This window comes from Macaca nemestrina, chromosome 4, assembly GCF_043159975.1.
Source record: "Macaca nemestrina isolate mMacNem1 chromosome 4, mMacNem.hap1, whole genome shotgun sequence".
NCBI lineage: Eukaryota > Metazoa > Chordata > Mammalia > Primates > Cercopithecidae > Macaca > Macaca nemestrina.
In genome coordinates, this window is record NC_092128.1 from 97,900,703 (window position 1) to 97,921,399 (window position 20,697).

Sequence of the window (20,697 nt, forward strand, 5' to 3'; positions counted from 1 at the left end):
CTCGAAAGGAATACCAGGCCAGGGAGTACTGGTGAGTGTCGGAGGGGAAGGGCAGGTCGGGGAGAGGATCCGCAGGGGCTGGGGTGTCTGCAGGGCTCCCCGTAACTCAGAGGGGCCGGACACCGCCGCCGGAAGCGTGAGCTATTCTCAGCAGATGGAGAATTCATTTTTAACCCTCAGGGAGGAATGGGCTGAGACATCAGACCACCGCTCCTAGCGGGTCAAATTTCCTCCCCATAAATTCAAAACATTTGCTTTAGGGAATTCCCTCCGTGGTGCGCAAACCCGGGAAGCCGCGCGCCGTGGGTTTTCTTGGCTGACCGTCCGCGCAGCTTGAGCCGCCGAAGCCGCGTCATCCCGCATTTGCAGGCACCTGGGAGTTTGCAACCCGCAGAGCCCGCAGAGGCCACCGCCGAGAGTACGCGACTCGGTGCCCCGTCGGCCTCTACTTCCTCGGATCTGAGCCAGCGCCCCTAAACCGCAGGCCGCAGCAGAACCTGTCCCCAGCTTGGAGAGTCCCTCGCGCTGCCCTGGCTTCCGGGTCCTCAGGCGACTCGCGCTTCTCCCGGGTCCGCCGGGACCCCCGGCGGGCGCTCAAGCCTGTCGGCCGCTACTTGTGTGTAGAGAATAGGCCCCGTTACACCACCTCAGAAATGCGGAGGAAGCTGGGGACACTGAAGCCCGGGTGGCTGCAGTGAGGCTGAGGATCTCAGATGGGTGACCCCCAGCTCTGGTCAGTACCTGGGACCACTGCGTGTGGAGGACACTGCCCCCCAGGTTCCCACCTAGTTGGTCTCTTCCTTGGGTCAGTGGACTGCAGATGACTCCAATTGACCTAGTAGGCCATTTCTGTCCTAGAGTCATTTTTTGGCCAATATAGAATTTTATAACAATTCGAATTAGTTGCCAACATGTAGAAACACTTGAAAATGAAATACCTAACAATGATATCAGCTGGAGCTGAGATTCTGTGACCCCAGTCTTCTCAATTCCCAAACGTGACCATGGTCATTTCTCTCATTTCTGTTACACTTCTGTTACCAGCCCACTCCTGTAGTCACTGATGTGTGTTCCCTGTTGGAGTCACAGAATACCATGGTGGGGGCACCCTGAAAAATAGACCCCTTTAGCTCCCACTGATATTTGATGCTGTGAATTGGTCAAGGTTACTAGGGTGTGGCAGAGTTGAGATTAGCACTTTATTCACTGATGAGAGCCCAGAGGAGGGCAGAGACACTTCTGCAGGACCACCCAGCCAGAGAGCGGCAGGGGCACACCTAGAGCCCATGTTTCTGACCATTAGCCCCTTCTCCTGACCGCACAGGGGCCCCAATAAAATGCAGCCTATGACCAAAGATGTTGCATATGACCCTTGCTTGGGCTCTCAGGCTTTGACTCAACATCTAGTCATTGGTCAGACCAACTGAGCTTCCACTGCCTTTGTCTGTAGCTATAGAATGGAGAGAGTCCATGAGGGCTGGCTTGTGTCTTGCTGTCAGCTTCCAGGTTCTGGGTTCTTGCGTAAGAAACAACTGCATCAAACTGTGGGCAGATATTCCTTATCTTCTTGCATAGTCTAAAAATACACCTGGCCATACCATGGCAATTGTATTTGAACTTACGGCTCCAATCCCGTTGGAAATCAGTGCATCCAGTTATCAGGGGAATGTTTCCCAAACCTTCATACTTGCCACCTCCAGGGTAAAGGGAGACTGGAAAAGTAACAGCCGTGTCTCTTGCCAGCCCTGTCACAGTTCTGAGTTCAGACCTCCATTTTTCATTTGGAAGTCAGAAAGAAGTGGCTAGACTATCAGAAGGCCCATAGGGGTGGAAACTCCCTATCTTAAAACCAGTACAGGGAAACATAGTGGAGGGAAAATGAACGGCTGGAGATAACAACCAGTGTGGGGAAAAGAAATACTTCTGAAATGGCTTCTTATTTTACTTGGGAGCATTCCCCACCCAAGACTAAAGTGTGCAAAGCAGGCCAGAGACTTAGATGTTTCTCCTTAAGGAAATGAAAGTTTGAGGCATTTATGTTAACATATGGAATATTTATCTGTGACTGCATTCGCTCTTCAGACATATCTTCTTACCTCCCTAGAAGTAAGTGAACAGCTTACAAAAGCTGCAGTTTCTGTGGGAGAAACTCAATTTGGATTTGAAATCAAGAAGGCTTAACAACACCCACTCTATATGAAATTACCACCCCATTTTAATAAAGTCCAAGATGTTTAATAGCTCACTTAAGGTCTTACAGCAAATTGGGAGCAGAAATAGAAGAGCAAACTGTTTTTCTCATTTGGTCTCCTGAGAAAGGCTTGTTCATTTTCATTCTATCTCCAGAAAAACGTTTTATTTGTCCTCTTCACAATCCCTCCTTAATATCTCACTTAGGTGTTATCACTGTGCAGGTAAAATAATTTATTTTTAAAGTGGCATGTTGTACACGTAAAAATAATTGAGTCTGCCTGCCTGGAGAAAGGTTAACTGTAGCCTAAAGTTCTATGAAGATGTATAATTTGTCAGTGAAAAATATATATGAACACATATGCATACCCCTTTATCACCACTCAGAAAGACTTGGGAAACTTACATTTTCTTCTTCTCTCTCTCTCATTTGGAAAACACGGCTCCTTCATTTCCCATTCTCTTATAGACCTTCGGTCCTTGTGACCCTGTTCTCTTTACTTTTATGTTTGCAAGGCAGAGTACGGCACAGGCATAGCATATTCTCATCACCTACAGGCCAAGAATTTGGTCTCAGATAATTGTGCTAGTGAGGAGTAGCTCTGGCTCCCAGTCTTAGAAAACTTAAAATAAGCAAGATAAAGGTTTACAGTTTTCCACCTAAAAGCCTGGATAGGGGCTCCAGGGCTGGTGTGATGCTTCATGACGTCAGAGATCTGAGCTGCTTCTACCTTGTTGCTCTACCTTATCCAGGCCCAGGATGTCAGTAGACAAGCTCCATCCAGGCAGCAGGATGGAGGAATGATAAAGAAAACCATTGGTCGGATGCGGTGGCTCAGGCCTATAATCCCAGCACTTTGGGAAGCCGAGATGGGTGGATTACTTGAGGTCAGGAGTTCAAGACCAGTCTGGCCAACATGGCAAAACCCCATCTGTATTAAAAATACAAAAATTACCTGGATGTGGGTTTCAGTGGGCCAAGATTGCACCACTGCACTCCAGCCTGGGTGACAGAGTAAGACTTTGTCTCCAAAAAAAAAAAAAAAAAAAAGAAAAGAAAAGAAAAGAAAGAAAACCATGCAAAGAGCTTGTACATCTCTGTCTTTTAAGGAGTGTGCCTGGAGGCTGCTACGGGACATTTCTGCTGACATTCCAATGGGCCAGAATTTATTTGGCTCTAAATATAAGTGGCCACCCACTAGTATATTTGTTCCAGGTATGGAGTTGTTGCCTCTTTCATCTTCCTTTCAGTACATAAACTTACTGAAATTCCTCAGTCTCACATTCAGGGAAGTAACATGCCACAGTGGTAACAGCTAACATTAATTGAGGATTAGTGAGTGCTAGATATTCTTGGAAGTGCTCTGTATGTACTAACTCATGTTACCCTCATATGGCCCCATTTTACAGATGGGGCCAAATTAGAACCCAAGCAGTCTAATTTACGTATGGGCACTTAACCATTATTCTAAATTGCCACTGTAATTAAGAGGGCAGCAATTGTACTCTGTTATTATTTATGGATCATCTTATGCCTTTACTACAAAAGGAACATTTCCTTATCACACCAGGCACGCCTTGATTTTCTTCTCACTATTCCAAATTCCAGTGAATGTCACACAAAATCCTGGATGCCATTTACTATAGCACTGCAAAGATAGCAGCCAGATAATTCTTTATTTCAATTTCACATTTACCATCTCCACATCTGCTGCTTTCCAACAAATGCATTAATGCATCCTTGTTTTGCTATGTAGTTATTTCTTTCTTTCTTTCTTTTTTTTTTTTTTGAGACAGAGTATTGCTCTGTTGCCCAGGCTGGAATGTAGTGGCGCGATCTCAGCTCACTGCAAGCTCCGCCTCCCAGATTCAAGCCATTCTTCTGCCTCAGCCTCCTGAGTAGCTGGGACTACAGGTGCCCGCCACCACACCTGGCTAATTTTTTTGTATTTTTAGTAAAGACAGGATTTCACTGTGTTAGCCAGGATGGTCTCGATCTCCTGACTTCGTGATCCGCCTGCCTTGGCCTCCCAAAGTGCTGGGATTACAGGCTTGAGCCACCATGCCCAGCCTGAGGCAGGAGAATCACTTGAACCCAAGAGGTAGAGGTTGCAGTGAGCCAAGATTATGCCATTGCACTCCAGCCTGGGTGACAGAGCGAGACAACATCTCAAAAACAAAAAACAAAAAACAAAAAACAAAAAACGTTATGTCATGTATAATTAAAAGTGTTGGTAGCATTTCACAACCATCTGCCTTTTTGTGCATCTGTCAGTATTTCTAGGCCTTAAGGATGAGGCAGGGACCTAGAATAATTTATTCATTCTGCAGAATTCTTTACAAAGTTCATATTCTTACCCCATGAAGAGTCTGAGACTGATTCTTGTCATGGCTCTGTGAACTTGGCCAAGTCCTCTGAACTCTCTGAATCTTGGCTTCCTCAACTGGAAACTGAAAAGAACAATTCTGGCCCCTCCAACTTCATTAGGAACCTGGAGAGGAGCTAATAAAACGCTGGACATGGCTGGGCATGGTGGCTCATGCCTGTAATCCCAGCACTTTGGTAGGCTGAGGCAGGCAGATCACAAGGTCAGGAGTTCGAGACCAGCCTGGCCAATGTGGTGAAACCCCGTGTCTACTAAAAACACACAAATTAATAGGCCAGGTGTGGTGGCTCACACTTGTAATCCCAGCACTTTGGGAGGCCGAGGCAGGTGGATCACCTGAGGTCAAGAGTTCAAGACCAGCCTGACCAACATGGAGAAACCACTACTCTACTAAAAAAAATACAAAAAAATTAGCGGGGTGTGGTAGTGCATGCCTGTAATTCCAGCTACTTGGGAGGCCAAGGCAGGAGAATCTCTTGAACCCAGGAGGCGGAGGTTGTGATGAGCTGAGATCGTGCCATTACACTCCAGCCTGGGTGACAAGAGCAAAACTCTGTCTCAAAAAAAAAAAAAAAAAAGAAAAGAAAAGAAAAGAAAAACACAAAAATTAGCCAGGTGTGGTGGTACATGCCTGTAGTCCCAGCTACTTGGGAGGCTGAGGCAGGAGAATTGCTTGAAGCTGGGAGGTAGCAGTTGCAGTGAGCCAAGATGATGCCATTGCACTCCAGCCTGGCGACAAAGCGAGACTCCGCCTCAAACAAAACAAAGCAAAACAAACAAACAAACAAACAAACTGCTGGACACAAGTCCGCCTGAGCAGCCTAAAGTAATAGATGGATTAATATGATGATCTGTGAATATGTGTCTGACATGGAAATGAAAGAAAAATAAGAAACAGAGACAAGGAAGTCGAAAGGAGTAACAGGGTTCCCTGATTTGCCATCTATTAGCTGAGTGATCATGGGGGAGGCTCTAATCTCTCTTGGTCTCAGCTTCCTCGTCTGTAAAGTGGGGATTATAATAATAGCTGCTCTTTCCATTTGATAAGACTATTGCATTAAATGGGTCAGTGGGTGTGAAAATGTTACTTGGAAAAGAAGAGACCATCTAACTTAATTATTATTAATACTGATAGTAGTTATCTTAGAAGAAGTTCCAGTGTTCTTCCAGGGCTTCAACTAGTTTGGTCACCTTTGGAAATGAAATCTATCTTTTGGGATCACACGGTAGTCACATGCAGGGATTGAGCCTAAAGAGTAGGAGCCTGGCTCCTGGCATCACACTGCTAGAATTCAAATTTCATCTCTGCCCCTAATAGGCTATGTGATCCTGAGCAAGCATTTAACCCTTCTTTCACTTAGTTTCTCCATCCATAGAATGGGGATGATAATTATGTAGTCTCTTACCTTCTGGAGTTATAAGAATTAAGTGCCATAATACTTATGTACTATCCAGTACACAGAAGATACTTGTAGGTATCTTTATTCTTGGATATAGGGTATTACTCTCAGGTATTCTTGGTGGCACCTTGGCCCCATACTGCCTAATTTACAACATTTGCTGTAAGTTTAATTTATCAAATAGCATCCCAGAGTAAGCCTGATACTAGAAAAATATGGCTGAAAGAAAAAGCATCTACATCTACAGCTACATGACTGAGACTTTTTTGGCTCCTACTAAAATCATTTGCCTTCTTTTTGAGACAGACTCTAGCTCTGTCACCCAGGCTGGAGTGCAGTAGCATGATTTCGGCTCACTACTGCAACCTCCGCCTCCTGGATTGAAGCAATTCTCCCTGCCTCAGCCTGCTGATTACAGGCGCCCACTACCATGCCCGCCTAATTTTTGTGTTTTTAGTAGAGACAGGGTTTCACCACGTTGGCCAGGCTGGTCTTGAACTCCTGAGCTCAGGTGATCTGCCCACCTTGGCCTCCCAAAGTGCTGGGATTACAGGCGTGAGCCACCACACCTGGCCTTCTCCATTTTAGAGCCAGCAAGCCAATCACATTTTAAGGCCTCTGTTCCCCTTTTGTGAAAGAAATCTCTAGGTAGGACAAGTTTTCCACCTTCCTCCAGCTCCTGCAGTTCCAGAGCAGTTTCTAACCTGCTGTCACAGAGTGAGGATTTCCATATCCTTAGGCAGTGGATGAATGACAGGATGAGTTAGAAGCTAAGTTAGATAATGGCATCATTAGGTAATAAGTTAGTGCACAAAGAGATACATGGAGGTGATAAGGTGGAAGGAGCAGGGGGTAACAGATGCAGAAATCTGTACTAGGGATTATTATCTTTTTATTTTTATTTTTATTTTATTGTTATTATTATTTTTTAAAGATACACTTTCAAAAAGCCATTCCAGGCTGGCTGCGGTGGCTCATGCCTGTAATCACAGCACTTGGGAGGCCAAGGTGACAGGAATACTTGAGCCCAGGAGTTCGAGATCAGCCTGGGCAACACAGTGAGACCCCCATCTCAAACAAATAAAATAAAAAAATAAAAATAAAGCCATTCCAGGCAGAATGGAGAATCATAGAAACTTACCAAGTCGAATAATGGAATTCGTAGGGCTGCAGTTCTTAAACTTGAGTGTGCATTAGAATCACTTGAAGGGCTTGTTAAAACATTGCTGGGCCCACCCCCAGAATTTCTGATTCAATAGGTCCAGAGAGGGGCCTCAGGAATTTCATTTCTAGTTAGTTCCCAGGTGACGTGGGGACCACACAAGGATCACTGTCATAGGGAATCTGAGAAGAGTTGCTGTAAGGCTGTCTTATTATAGAAATGGTCCTCAGACATAAGTCAGGCCCAAGAAAGAGTCCCAGGAGCTACAGAGATAGGAGTGTCCAGGGGCTCCCCACAGCCTGGACTTGCTGAGCCACAACAAATGGGGCCGACTAGTATATTGGTGGTATGATTGAACATATAGGCTGACCAGGCACTCTCACCCATGAGACCCTCGTTATCCAGACCTTGGCTGATGTGTAGGGGGGGAGTTTGGGAGAAGGTGTTCAGCGTTTCCTCTCAAAGGACAGGGCCAGGTGGGGTGGGGGTCGGAGGAAGGAGCTCACAGGAGAACCGCTTGTTACCTCCCCCCCCGCCACCCGTGGTTAATAACTGTCTAGAGAAGCCGTGGCTAAGGGGCTGTGACCCCACCACCCATCCCGCTTAGGGTCCAGCTCAGAGAGCGGACGCATAGGGCCGGGTGGAACTCCCTACCCAGTCAGGATCGGCTGCCCTCTGGGGTTGGGAGATTGGGGCCGCTGCTCCCGGTAGAGCCGCGGGATACGAGCCAGCGAGGATGCTGGGACGCGCCGCGACTTCCGCCTCTGGCGATCGGCAGTGGGGGGCGCACCAAGACAGCAGTTCGGGAGCTGCGCTTTGTCACCGAGGCGGAGAGGGGCGGAGGGCGCAGAAAGGGGCCACGGAGAAAGGACAGGGAGGCCGACCAGCTCCCAGGATGGAAAGGGACGCTCAGGGGCTCCAGGCAGCACCTGGGGCAAGGGGAGAGACTGACACTCCCGGCCAGAGCCCAGCCTGTGGCGCGTGCTTCAGTCCCGAGCCAGCGGCTCCCTGGCTTCTGGGCTGGCATCCCTCCTACCCTCCTCCCGCTGCAACACGCCCCTGATAGCCGGTCCCCCACCCTCTGAAACTCACCCGCACAGACTCACTGCCAGGCTTCTGGGCTGGGAGCGCGCAGTCCCTCCACGCCGTGGCGCCCTGCGGCCCCTCCGGGTGAGCCACCCGGCCCTCGTGCTCCGCTCCTGGGATACCAGCCTCACCTGGCTCCCGCGCATCGCTCACCGCCCGCGGGGACGGCGGCCGCATCCGCCCAACCCACCTGGGAAGCGGAGCCCCTATCTGGGTCTTTCAATCATACCCAAGGCATCGCAGTTGTCTGGGTGTTAGGGAAAGCAGTCCTCGGTCCTGGGGCACGGGGTCAACGTCAAAGGAGAATCTGGCCCCTGGAGTCTGGACAACTTGGCGCTAAAATCCCCGCTCGGCCTCTTCCCCGCTGTGTGACTCTGAGCAAATTCCTCGACCTCTCGGAGAATCCGTTTTCCCGCTGCACGACGGGAGGGACTGTACCTCGTTGGGCGCTCCGAAGCTCAGTAGGAGGAGGATGGGGACTAGTCTGGGCCAGGAGGGGTCTCTAGGCAAGTCAGTCCCCAGAACTCCGCACAGAGTTTTCCATTTCACCGGAGGGAGAGGCTAAGCCCGCCCAACCAGTTGGACTTCCTTGCCTGGGATGGGGGAAGAGGGTGTCGGGGCAGTTCTCCCATCCCACACCTGGTAAACCGACTCCTCTGCTCCTTATTAAGCGCCACGAGTCTTCCAGGCCAGGGAGAGGGGAAGGGGCTTTGGCCTCCTCAGCTTGGGAACTGAGACAGAGGGTCAGAGAGCACACAGAGACAGAGAGAGACCTGCACCCGGGAGAAAGCATTTTGGGACCGTTGAGTTGCCCTCTACAACTCGACGGCCTGAAATGATGCCTCCACCCAGATTTGGGGTCCTGCATTCCCCTGGTTGGGTGGCCCTGACAGGTGCAACAGTGGGCAGGTTCCCTCTTACAGTGCACGGGTGGAAGAGGGTGGAGATGGTGCCCCCTGGCAGGGGACCGGGAGTAGGGGGAACAAGGTGGTCAGGTTTGTCTGGACCTTGGATAGTCCAGTGCTTGGAAAGGATTTGTGTCTGTACAAAATCTATTAAAAACAAACAAAAGATCCTGAAAACATATCCTCCCCTAACCCCACTCCAATCTCTTCTCAATAATGGAAAGGAAGCAATAGTGTAATATGGTGATAATAACAGGACAGTTCCCTGGACTCTGGGTTCCCTTTATCACAAAGGAAGTGTCCAAGTCTTTTACAGAAGAAACCCCAGCGGGGTCATTCTCTCCCTGATGCAGGTCCAGAGCCTAGAGGTTTGGATGGAGATACATGCAGAACATAGAGGATGTCCCCAGCCAGGTTGCAGGTGTGGGCAGGCCTGGCCAGACTCTTCGGTTTTGCCCCTTGGACCAATCAATCCTGGAGGTCAGTTTGAAGGAGGTAACAGCCATGTAAGGGAAAATACCCTGGTAAAGCTCCTGGAGTATGGTGGCTCCAAGGGGGCAGGGGGTGGGGGATCTGGGAACTGAAGGCCAACTTCTCTGCCTCTGCATTTTCCTGGGAAGAAGGCTGATGGCTATGTGAAGGGGCCTTAATTCCTAAGAGGTTAAAACTGTCTGGGTGACCTTGGTGAGTCCCGCTCCTTTACAGAAAGGTTCTCAGGGTCTCAATGGATTGCAATGGTCAGCGAGGGACTGGGCTTTGTTTCTTAGGGTCTCCAGTATCAGCAGCTGCAGTGATATTTCTGACATTCTGGCCTCAGGCCCTGAGACCCTTCCCACATGCTTGACCAGAGCAGTTCTCCTACCCTACATTCCTAAGGGTGGCTCTCCCAACCCCCTCTGTGAGTTAATCTAGAAATGAGGTAGAGGAGAAGAGGCTTTGGCCATAAAAATCACAAGTTGAATTTTTGGAAGGGAAGTCTCAGAAGGCAATGCTTAGCACCTTCCTAATGCTCAAATTGCAAGAGTGGCCTTTGAGCTGGAGGGAGGGGTTGAATCCTGATGCTCATTTACACATCAGCTTTCTGTCTGTGCTTCGGGTTTCTCAGCTACAAAATAGGGATGATTCATGCTGTCTTCCTCAGAGCCTGTTGTGAGGCTGGAGAGTTAATACATGTGAAACGCTTAGATCTGCGACTGCTCTCTCTCTTTTTTTTTTTTTTTTTTTTGAGATAGAGTCTCGCTCTGTTGCCCAGGCTGGAGTGAGTGAAGTGGCATGATCTCCGCTCACTGCAAGCTCCGTCCCCTGGGCTCAAGCCATTCTCCTGCCTCAGCCTCCGGAGTGGCGGGACTACAGGTGCCCACCACCATGCCTGGCTATTTTTTTTGTATTTTTAGTAGAGACGGGGTTTCACAGTGTTCGCCACGATGTCTCGATCTCCTGACCTCGTGATCCACCCGCCTTGGCTTCCCAAAGTGCTGGGATTACAGGTGTGAGCCAACGTGCCCAGCCTGACTGCTCTTATGCGGGAACTCTAGACTTCTAAAGGGATTTCTGTTTGCCCTCCTGGAAAAGCATGTGTGTGGTGTGGGTGAGGGATGGGGGTGGCCGGGTGAGGACTAGTCCGTCCAGCTCTGTGGGCCCTGAACCTTCCAGCTGTGCAGGTGCTTCTAAGGGCAGGCAGGACACTCTCTGAGAGGCCCATAGACCTGCCTAAACCCCAGCAAAGGCTGAGGCTTTGTGGAAGGTTGCCTTATGGAGAGTTAAAGCATTGCTAGGGGTTGAGGCATACCTGAAGGCCAGGAAGGGACATGGCCTTGGAAGGAAGACTCAGTCTGGTTTGACACTCAGCCATGACCTGGCCATCTGAGTCAAGACCACTGGTCATTCTACAAGAGGCCTTTTAAAGAACTGTTAAATTAAATGAGATTGTTAGATTAAATGAGAAATGGGTGTCAATGTTCTTTGTAATAAAAGTGAACTTCAGGACAATAATGATGAAGAAGAATCCATAGCATCTCTGCTAGGGTTGGGGAGGGAGATGTCTGAGCCTTTGGGTGCTTGGGTGTTGCAGAATTGCTCTTGGACACAAACAAACTGCATTGGGCCCTCCAGTCAGTGGCTGAGGTGGGGGCAAGCCTTGAGCTTGGGGAGGTCCTCAGCTGCCAGTCTCACCCTGGGTCCTCCAACCCCAGGATGGGCCAGTGGTGGGCATGGGGATGAGGACCAGACATCCTTAGCACAGGGCCAGGAAGCTACCACGCTGGCCTCAAGGAGCCCAGGCAGACAGGTGTACGGGCAGGGGTGCAGCAGGGCCAGCTGCCTCCCAGGACCTGAGAGGCATCTAGCTTCCTGTCCCAGGCACCTGGCCCTCAGTTCTAGGAAGGTGGAGGAGGGGGTACTCTTCGAAATCAGAGTTCCAGAAGCTGCAGGTTCCCCCTGTCTGAAGGAGAAACTGTTCCATGGTGTCTGCCACAGTTGCACAGCTACCACCGACTTTCTCAGCAGATTCCACTGCAGTGCAAGGAGGTGAGGGGAGTGGTCAACGCTGATCTACCTGCAAGTGTGAGATCCACTCGACCTTATTCCCCAGGGGTGCACCCACCAGGGGCACCAGGTTCCCAGAGGGACATCAGCAGCTGTCACGGCAGAAGGGGGAACTGGGTCCCAGAATTACCCACCTCCAGCTGTCCCCACCGCGAGGACCCAGCAGTCCGAGAACTTCGACGGCTGGCGCCCCCACCACTGGCTGGAAGATGACAGAGGGCCCAAGACTAATATTCAAGACAGCCAGACCACGCTTATTGTTTAGAAGGAAGCTCCCTTTGTTCTTACTTTTTAACCAAAGAGAAGCGAAAACATTTTTTTTCCTGATCGCGTTTTCACCAACACCTGAGCCGACAGGCCAGCTCCTGGCCCCGGGCGCAGGACTCCTCGCTCTCTCCCTTCTCCGGGCCCTGTGGCTGTTGAAAGGCCCGCTGCAGGCTGGGGAGGGCGACTGGGGCCATGGGCCGTCTCCCCCGAGCCAGGTGGGCAGACTGCGGAGGCAGGCCCCACAGGCGCCTCTTTCCTGAGCCCGGTTTTCTTGAGGAGCAAAGCTGTTCCAGCTGACCAGCGCGTCTGGGGGCCTAGACCCGGCTTCCGATTCCATTTAAAACGACCCGCGCACCTTATCTCCGTCGCCTCCTCGGGGTTCCCACCCACCCCCATCCCCACCCCCACCCCGGCCCAGGCCAGGCCAGCCCAGCCCCGGCGGAAGCCAAGCTGGGAGCTTTTGAAGTCCCGAGAATTTCAATCCGAGAGGAGCCGGCTGGATCGGAGCCCGTCGCCCGGGCGGGGAAGGGACTGGGGGCCTGCCGTGTGGCAGGTGGGGGATGGGTGTCCCCCGCCGCGGGAAATGAGAAGGCGCCGGGCCTGGAGCGGCCTCCACCTCAGCTGCTATCACCCCCTCTCCGCTGTTACGGGATTGCCCAGGCTTAATGGGGTTGTGCAAGGCTTCACTTGCTCTCGGAATTTACCTTCCTTCTCGAGCCGTGCCGCGAATAACCTTCACGATACAATGATAATGACGTTATTAAATACTTCCCCCACATTCACCACCCAAAAAACCAAAACAGTGCTCTTATCCAGTCCTCTTTTTTTGTCTTCTTTCCTTTAAAAACCCAACCACTCTTAATGTGACGTTGATGAAAGGATGCTTTTGGAAGAAGTGACATTTGGTTAAAACGTTTTCCCCCTAATGCGCCGGCGGAAAGGGGCGGGAGTGGGGGTGGTTCCCTAGGCTCCTAAGACTGGCGAAACAGTCAGCTTTGAAAGGGCGGGGCAGAAGTCGAGAGAGGGCTGGGGAAGGCTTTGGGCTGAGGGGATGTGTCCCTGAAGCTTCAGATCTGGAGCCCAAGGGAGGCAACCTCCCTCTGAAAAGCCTGTCCTCAGCTCCATCCAGCCCTCTCCCAGGGATATAAAAGCCCTGCTCTGTTGGGCCCGACCCAGGAACCAGACTAAGTAGTGCTCCTTGATCTCTCCTACTCGGCTTTCATCTCACCCAGAGGAAAAGGGGATCAAACAGAGGATTCTCATTGAATGCAGAGCTGGGGGTGGAGTGGGGAGCCAGGAGTCCCCCTGAGGACCCAGCCCCCAGGAGATGGGGGCAGCAGGCTACCCGTGAGAAAGCGAAGTGCTCAAGAAGGAAAGGAGGGTGGGCACCACCACCAAGGCCCAGTGCTGGAGGACCCTATAAAGAGCAGGCAACCTTGGCAGCTCTAAGACAGATGCCCAGGGGGCTTGCCATTGACAGCAAAGAGAGCAAGCCAGGTGCTCCCTCAGGCTGTGGCTGCTGGTAGGGAGGACAGAGCATGATAGAATCCCTGGACAGCTCTCCATGGCAGCAAAAGGTTCCAGGATTTGACTCCCCCACTCTCAATTGCTCCTCTCACATCTAAAACATTTCCCTGGATTTTGGAGCTAGCAGTGCTCAGCACACAGTGGCTTCAGGATTCCCAAACAGTGGAGATATCTATGTGGATACCACCTTCTGGATCCCGCTGCCTCTGCCCCCAGGCAAGATTAATGAGCATCTTCTTAGACTGAAGGAGAAGTGGAAAGCCAGAGTGGAGAGAAAACTGTCTTTCTTTGGACTCCTTACTTCCTCTACCTTCCTTAACCCTATGGATAGGAAGATGGAGGAGAGAAGCAAAGGGAGAAGAATACAGAAGGAGAAACAGAAGGAGAGAAAAGTAGGAGATAACAGACAAAAAGGTCATGGAAGAGGACTTACCTGTAAAAGCTGGGGCTTTGCTAGGGACATGGAAAGAAGGGAGGTGCTGGGCTGCCCTTTGCAGCTGGCTGCCTAGGGCTGGAAGCTCTTGGGGAGGAGGTGGAGAAAGGGAGATTGAGCATAGAAGGTGCCCACCTCCTGCCCTCAGCAATGTGGGGATAGACTCAGCCCACCCACCTGGCCCCAGCACACTTGCTTGGAGCTCAAGAAGTGTCAATTTGTAGGAGTTATATTCAAGCTTCTTCCCTGGGAGAGGAGCCAAGAAAGGCCTATGGCCGCCCCCAAATATCAAGTTCCACAACCCCTGCCCCCACCTCCTGCCCTTCATCAGAGCCCCTACTTACTTGCTGTTTTAGGGCATTTTCAGCGACTTCACTCTCTTCTACCTCAAACGCCATCCACTTTTGGAGACAGGGACCACTGCCCCTGGGCAGGGACTTGGGAGAGGACTTTATGAGCCAAACTTCTATGAACCCCAACCTTTTTGTGCTCCGGGAGGCTGAACCCCTGCCCAAAACACTGCGGTGAAAGCTACTGCCTTCTCCCAGCTAGGGGCCTCCAGTACTGCCACAGCAGGGGCCGCATTTCCTGGGGCCTCTCCATTTGGAAAACCTCTTTCCAGGAGAATTCGTTGATTCTGAACGAATACCTTAAAATATGGGCTAGGGAAAAAAAAAAGACAACTCTTAGAACCTCTCCCCACCGAACATACCTGGAGTGCAGGTGAGGCCCAGGCAAACGAGAAAGCGACTTCTTCTAGGAAGAGCCGTCTCAAGATGAAGCCAGGCTGTGGAAAACTTAAGGCCATCTAGATGGGAAGGAGGTATTTAAAAGAAATCAGCACACACTCTTACAGCAGCCAAGGCGGTCTTTAAATTTAAAAAAAAAGTAAGGTATTTATTTCTTGTCCCTTGGGGAAGAAAAATAGCGAAGTTTGGTTCCCAGGAGTAAGGGGACAGAGGTGGGTAGGGAGAAGGAGGAGAAGAGAGGAAAAGATGGCCCAGCCTCAAGCTCTCCAGTCAGCTTGGGGCGGGGGGATACATTTTTCCGTAGCTTGTAAAAAGACTTTTCAGCCAGTTTGAGGTTAGCTGCCAGGGGCAGACAGTTGTAATAATGCCGACAGAATTGAGGCTTGTAAGCTGGGCTTCACACTTCTAAAATGCAGTTATGGATTCTTTCATCGGTGTTAGATCAAGGCACCAAGTTAAGAAAACAAAAATCAAAACAACAATAAAAGAAGAAAATCAAAAGCGTATTTAATTACCGAGTCCCGCTGCCCCTGCGGAACTCGCCGCTCGCGTTAAGCTCTCTTTTCTTTCTGCGGAATTCCATTTGCATCTCCTCTGCCTGGGTGTCTCCCTCTCTCAGTGTGTGTGTCTCTCTGTCTGTTTTCACACTCTCCTCCCCATTCGAGCGAGGCCCACACCTGGCGCATCACTGCCGAGCCATTAGCTGCGGGTCTCCTTTCATCTTCGCTGTGGCAGACGTTTCTATTTATCCACTTGCGCTCGCCGAGTGGCGTCACCAGCGGTACTGTAATGACGATTGCAGCAGGAGGATGACAGCTTAGAAAGAAGAGGGCAATGGGGCTTCCTCCCAGAGGCGGTGCGGCACAGAGGAGCGCTCGCATCACAAGGTGACCCTAGCTCCCCACCGCCACCGCCGCGGTCGCGGTACGGACCTCGCTCCAGCCGCTCTGCGCGGTCCCAGTAACCCGGCCTCTCTTTCTCCCTCTTGCAACCAAGATCCGTCCGGCCGCTGGAGACCCAGGGAGCCGGGGTTAGGAATTCACTTGGGACTTTCCCCTCCCCTACCGGAGAGCCCCGGGATGGAGAGCCGAAAGGACATGGTTGTGTTTCTGGATGAGGGTCAGCTTGGCACTCTGGTTGGCAAGAGGGTCTCCAATTTGTCCGAAGCCGTGGGCAGCCCGCTGCCGGAGCCGCCCGAGAAGATGGTGCCCCGTGGTTGCCTGAGCCCTCGGGCCGTCCCTCCGGCCACCCGGGAGCGCGGCGGGGGAGGCCCGAAGGAGGAGCCGGTAGATGGACTCGCAGGCAGCGCGGCGGGGCCGGGCGCCGAGCCCCGGGTAGCCGGGGCCGCCATGCTTGGCCCGGGACCCCCGGCCCCCTCCGTCGACAGCCTCTCCGGCCAGGGGCAACCCAGTAGCTCGGACACCGAGTCGGATTTCTATGAAGAAATCGAGGTGAGCTGCACCCCGGACTGCGCCACCGGGAACGCCGAGTACCAGCACAGCAAAGGTAGCCACCGCGCCCCTCCGCTCCTCGGGCCTCCCATTGCGCCCACCCTTCACTTCGGCGCAGGCCAGGAGGAAGACACTCCCTTCCCCTAGGGCAGGATGGCTGGGGGGACCCACCTGAGCAACTCTCCCTGCTATCTGCGTTCTGGCGGGGGTCTCCTACTGTGTTCTGGCATTGGCGGACTAAGGGTGACAGCAGTGCCTTGAGTGCGGGGTGGAGTGGGCGCGGATGCAAGTCCTGGACTTGGGGGAGTCAAAGCTCACCCCAAGCCCCCAGTGTTTCAACTGCTCGGGGAATGCTTCAACTGCTAGGGGAAGACACTTTCCCCAGGCGAGGGCAAGATCAAACGCCAGTCCGGGCAGTTTGTGGCTGGCGGGGTGTAAGAGGCATGGAGGCGCGGAAGCGAGGAGTCCATAAAGGACCGTAAAATTGCGGCCCACTTGGGGCAGCCCGGGTGCTGCAGCCCTCCGACCAGTTTGCACGTCGGTCAGAGGTCCAAATTACCTTGTCACTTCCCGGGCTTGGCGGCGCCAGGTCGGAAATGGTCCCAATGGTCTAATTGCCTTTGGTCTCCGGTTGCATTTGAAAAGGCAGAGATCGGGTCCTCCCCCCTTCCCCTTTCCTTCCTAGTCCCACTTCTCCACCCAAAGGAAAAGGAGCTGCAGGGGGCTGGAGCCCCACCCTTCTCAGAGGTAGGCCCAAACGGGGGCTGGTTTAACTGGAGAACGCCTCCCCACCAAAGGCTAATGGGAAGGGGGTGGATAGCTCCGAAGGGAGTTTCCCTCTGTGCCAACAATCCACCTCCCCAGAAGGGGGTGGAAAACTGGGGGTGGGAGCGGAGAGGGGAGCCCACCAGCAGACACTCCTCCATAGAACTGCAGGAGTGAGTGGAAAGAGCCTGGGAGGGAAGAAAGACCACCTCCTGGCCTTGGCAGCCAACACCTTGTTGAATACCAGCGCCTACCCCTTACTGTCTTATCCCCGGTTTCACCCAGCCTCCTTCCCACAACCTGCCCTCAGAACAACCTGCACTTCACTCACATATACTAAGGTAATAAATAAGGTACTCAACATGCCTTCTCACTCCAGCCCTGCAATACACGGAACCTAGTACACATTCCCACACCTGTTCTGGCAGCCTGGCACACATAAGAGCAAGGAAACTCTCTGATTGCTCAGCATACTACAATGCACTTGACCCAGAGTTTACAATGCTCTAGCACAAAGGTGCATCTCAACTCATGTGCCTGTCAGAAGTGCACACCCTTGCCCACCCCTGCCAATGGGAGGCAGAAAGTTCACCTATGCCCCAGGGCAGGTGGAAGGGGCGACTGGGAACCCCTGTATCCAGAATGCCTTAGAGGCAGGGAAGGCCGCCCCAAAGACGTCTACCTACCCAATCAAGGGCAGGCCCTTATCTTCCCTTTTTGGGTTCCCCAGAGGCCGCAGTACCCTAGCAGAAACAGTTATTGGAGTGGCTGACAGGGTGTCCCTTCCCAAATCACCCTCCCACCTTAGGCCTACAGCCCCACTTCAATGGTGTTTGTGTGTCTGTGTCTGTACACGCCTGTGCTTTGGACTCGCTGTGCAGGGTCCGGCTCCGAGGCGCTGGTCGGCAGTCCGAACGGAGGGAGCGAGACCTCCAAGAGCAACGGCGGCGGTGGCGGGGGCGGCTCGCAAGGCACCCTGGCGTGCAGCGCCAGTGACCAGATGCGTCGTTACCGCACCGCCTTCACCCGAGAGCAGATTGCACGGCTGGAGAAGGAATTCTACCGGGAGAACTACGTATCCAGGCCGCGGAGATGCGAGCTGGCGGCCGCCCTAAACCTGCCGGAAACCACCATCAAGGTATGCGGGGTCCAGGCTGGGGAGGCGCATGTGCACCTACTTAGCGGAAAGTAAATACCAACTGCCCACTCCCTAAACCGCAGGCCAGGAATCTGGGCCTGGGGTCTCCCTGCCCAGCGCGTGCAGATTGACCCTCGTGACGGCTCCTAGGCAGGCATTGCTGCCGTGTGGTTGACTCTGTCTCTTTCCTGGTTAAATAGACAGGGGGTGGGAGTGGGGGGAGGGGATAGAATGCCTGTGCGGGTGACAAGGTAGTTTCTGGGGACATGCTGTCTGCGACCGCAGACCAATTGAGTCCACGTCCTCTCACTGCTCCTCCCGTACACACACCGGCCTCTGGCACCCCGGGGCCTGGCCACCTGGGCAGAGGGAAGGAGGGAGCGGGCTGGAGTCACTCCCCAAACCTCTCTGGAGGGATTCCAGCTCCAGGTGGTGGTGGTGGGGTCCGTCTCTACCCAGCTGGTGTCTGCTTTGACTCTTCCTGCCCTATGAACACTGTCCCCGGAGCGGGACCAGACTTCTGGCCTCTGACTATCAGGCCGAGTCCACCTGCCGAACCTGCTCCGCTCCTCTCCCCAGGTATGGTTCCAGAACCGGCGCATGAAGGACAAGCGGCAGCGCCTGGCCATGACGTGGCCGCACCCGGCGGACCCCGCCTTCTACACTTACATGATGAGCCATGCGGCGGCCGCGGGCGGCCTGCCCTATCCCTTCCCGTCTCACCTGCCCCTGCCCTACTACTCGCCTGTGGGCCTGGGCGCCGCATCTGCTGCCTCCGCCGCCGCCGCCTCGCCCTTCAGCGGCCCGCTGCGCCCGCTCGACACGTTCCGCGTGCTGTCGCAGCCCTACCCGCGGCCCGAACTGCTGTGCGCCTTCCGTCACCCGCCGCTCTATCCTGGGCCCGCGCACGGACTGGGCGCCTCGACCGGCGGCCCTTGCTCCTGCCTCGCCTGTCACAGCGGCCCGGCCAACGGGCTGGCACCCCGGGCTGCCGCCGCCTCGGACTTCACCTGTGCCTCCACCTCCCGCTCGGACTCCTTCCTCACCTTCGCGCCCTCGGTACTCAGCAAGGCCTCCTCCGTCGCGCTGGACCAGAGGGAGGAGGTCCCCCTCACTAGATAAGGGGCCGCCGGCCGGCTGCCGGCTCCAGGACGCCCGTGGGGTCACCCCCCACCCCCGGGACTCAGCCTCTCGCTCCTCGCCCCTAGGACGCCAAGCGGGAAAGGAGAGGGCGGAAAAGGACCAGCGGGATCCGGCCGCGAGAATTGGAAAGCCTAGGAAGTGGCCGTGGCTGGCGCGTTTGGGGAGCAGGAGTGGGGATAGGGAAGCAGAGGAGGCGGCCTCCGGACCCACTGCCCCCTACCAGGGTCGAGGCTGTAGCTCCAAAGCTAAACAAAACTTAGCAGCAACAGCAATCAACATCCGGCCCCTCGGCCCATCACCCTCCATCTCACACTCCCTTCTCACCGGGCCCCCTCTCCCCAGCCAAGGCCCAAGCACTGGAAAGGGAAATTGCTGTCTGTCTGAACAAAATGCTGTGTATGCAGAGCAGGTAGATATTAATCTTTGCCAACCTTTCCAAGGCATGACAAGGGGCTGGTGGATGGCAACATACCAGTCATTTGGAGGAGAGAGTGAGAGATTATTTACTACCGGGGAGAATCCGGCCCCTTGCCATGGAACCTGGAGCCTAGACTACACAGCATCTTCTGGATCTGGCGTCTGCCAGCACCAGATCTCCTTCCTCATTCCCAGCTTTGTGACACCTCTCAACTTGCAGCTCCATCTCTCCCTGCCCCCAGTTTTTTGTTGGCCAGGGAGGCTGCAGATGCCCCAGGAGCCCTTTGCCGCTTCTATGAGCCCAAGCCTTTTTTTCCCTGGGCCCAGCACACACCCTGATTAGCAAGTGATGTGTGCGAGGAGGGTTTGTGAATGTTGAATGTGTAATAATGATCAACACGGAGCTGGCCACTGAGCCCAGAGCTGGAGCTGTTAACAAGGCGCCCAGGGAAGAGCTTAGGGAGTGAGAACTTCACCTCCCTCTCTCAGTATCTGGCGGTAAATTAGAGGCAATTTTCATCCTTTGCTTGTTCACCTTCACTTCACCAGGAGCTTTCTGGCCCTACCCTTTGCATTGGGCATTTTACAACTTTTTCTCATTTTCTCCCCAAGCTACCACTGGAGCTTGACTTTCAGATACCAGTGGGAGCCTTCTGCCGATTCTGGGGACCCTGTCTGTACCCTCCACCAGGGTTTGTTTAGAGCCACTCCCAAATCCTCTCTCCCACACTCATCTTTCAGCCAGTTTTTGAGGAAGAAGAGAACGTGTACACCCAATGCAAGCTTCACCCTGACTGAGAGGGAGTGGTTCTTCCTGTAGGGAATGAATTTGGTTTGGTTTGGGGTTTTCCTTTGAAGCCCAAAGAACTTGCTGTTATGATTCGTTAACCATATTGCAATAAAAGCTGGACATAATTCTCACTTTAGCATTTTAGTTTTTGTGGCAGCAGGCAGCTCTTAATTGACTTTTAAAATTGCTAGTTCAGCCACCATGGGTTTGAGTAGGAAAGGAACCAAAAGATGGACCCACAGAGTCTTCCAAGCCTCTGTCATTGGTAGGCTCCAAACAGCCATTGCATGGAGGTGGAGAAGGCAGGCTCCAAGCTGCCCTGGGGTGCATGTTTCCTTAATTT

The 20,697-nt window shown here is 53.0% G+C and overlaps 1 protein-coding gene across 3 annotated transcripts; it reads left to right on the plus strand.

Moving 5' to 3' along the window:
• The first annotated feature begins 15,499 nt into the window (after positions 1-15,499).
• On the plus strand, positions 15,500-20,490 carry LOC105475762 (even-skipped homeobox 1). Of its 3 annotated transcripts, XM_071094092.1 has the most exons (4): positions 15,500-16,101; positions 17,152-17,207; positions 17,748-18,004; positions 18,584-20,490. In XM_071094092.1, the coding sequence occupies exons 3-4, from the start codon at positions 17,867-17,869 to the stop codon at positions 19,124-19,126; spliced, it is 681 nt and encodes a 226-aa protein (XP_070950193.1). In that variant the 5' UTR covers positions 15,500-16,101; positions 17,152-17,207; positions 17,748-17,866; the 3' UTR covers positions 19,127-20,490. The 3 variants fall into 3 exon arrangements, with proteins under 3 accessions (XP_070950193.1, XP_011729554.1, XP_070950194.1); XM_011731252.3 differs by lacking the exon at positions 17,152-17,207 and having other exon boundaries at positions 15,500-16,156; XM_071094093.1 differs by lacking the exon at positions 17,152-17,207.
• The last annotated feature ends 207 nt before the right edge of the window (positions 20,491-20,697 follow it).

Coding starts and splice junctions, on each gene's coding strand:
- LOC105475762 (XM_011731252.3), top strand. CDS start 15,730: ATGGAGAGCCGAAAGGACATGGTTGTGTTTCTGGATGAGGGTCAGCTT. Junction 16,157..17,747: donor CGAGTACCAGCACAGCAAAG/GTAGCCACCGCG, acceptor CTCGCTGTGCAG/GGTCCGGCTCCGAGGCGCTG. Junction 18,005..18,583: donor TGCCGGAAACCACCATCAAG/GTATGCGGGGTC, acceptor TCCTCTCCCCAG/GTATGGTTCCAGAACCGGCG.